At 59.6% G+C, this 369-nt stretch overlaps 1 protein-coding gene across 5 annotated transcripts in view; it reads left to right on the top strand.

Annotated features, from left to right (window-relative positions):
• The window catches only part of CELF2 (CUGBP, Elav-like family member 2), a 170,477-nt gene that overhangs the window by 560 nt on the left and 169,548 nt on the right, over positions 1-369 (top strand). For 3 of the 5 annotated variants that reach the window (XM_011926396.1, XM_011926397.1, XM_011926398.1), the window contains exon 2: positions 74-270. In XM_011926396.1, the coding sequence (XP_011781786.1) occupies positions 93-270 (178 nt within the window). In that variant the 5' untranslated portion in view covers positions 74-92. Of the gene's footprint in view, positions 1-12; positions 271-369 lie in introns of those variants that run through there. The other 2 variants (XM_011926395.1, XM_011926394.1) reach the window with 1 other exon arrangement.

The following is a 369-nucleotide window of genomic DNA, read 5'->3' as shown; positions in this document are numbered from 1 at the left end:
ACCCCCACTATTTTTTTCTTCCTGTCCCTCATCGTGCCGCCCTAACTCTAGCTCCCGGTTCCGTTTTTGACAGTAACGGCACAGCCAACAAGATGAACGGAGCTTTGGATCACTCAGACCAACCAGACCCAGATGCCATTAAGATGTTTGTCGGACAGATCCCCCGGTCGTGGTCGGAAAAGGAGCTGAAAGAACTTTTTGAGCCTTACGGAGCCGTCTACCAGATCAACGTCCTCCGGGATCGGAGTCAGAACCCTCCGCAGAGTAAAGGTACAGAGCGCGGGGCTGGGGTCGCCAGGCGTCCAGGTGGGCGTCGCGGGGCGCTGGGGCAGCCCGAGCTCCCAGCCTGCTGGAGGGAGGGCGGGCAGG

The sequence above is a fragment of the Colobus angolensis genome, unplaced genomic scaffold (assembly GCF_000951035.1).
Source record: "Colobus angolensis palliatus isolate OR3802 unplaced genomic scaffold, Cang.pa_1.0 Scaffold684, whole genome shotgun sequence".
NCBI classification, from domain to species: domain Eukaryota; kingdom Metazoa; phylum Chordata; class Mammalia; order Primates; family Cercopithecidae; genus Colobus; species Colobus angolensis.
Note: the sequence above shows the minus strand (reverse complement) of the source record. Positions and strands in the feature narration are given on the sequence as shown.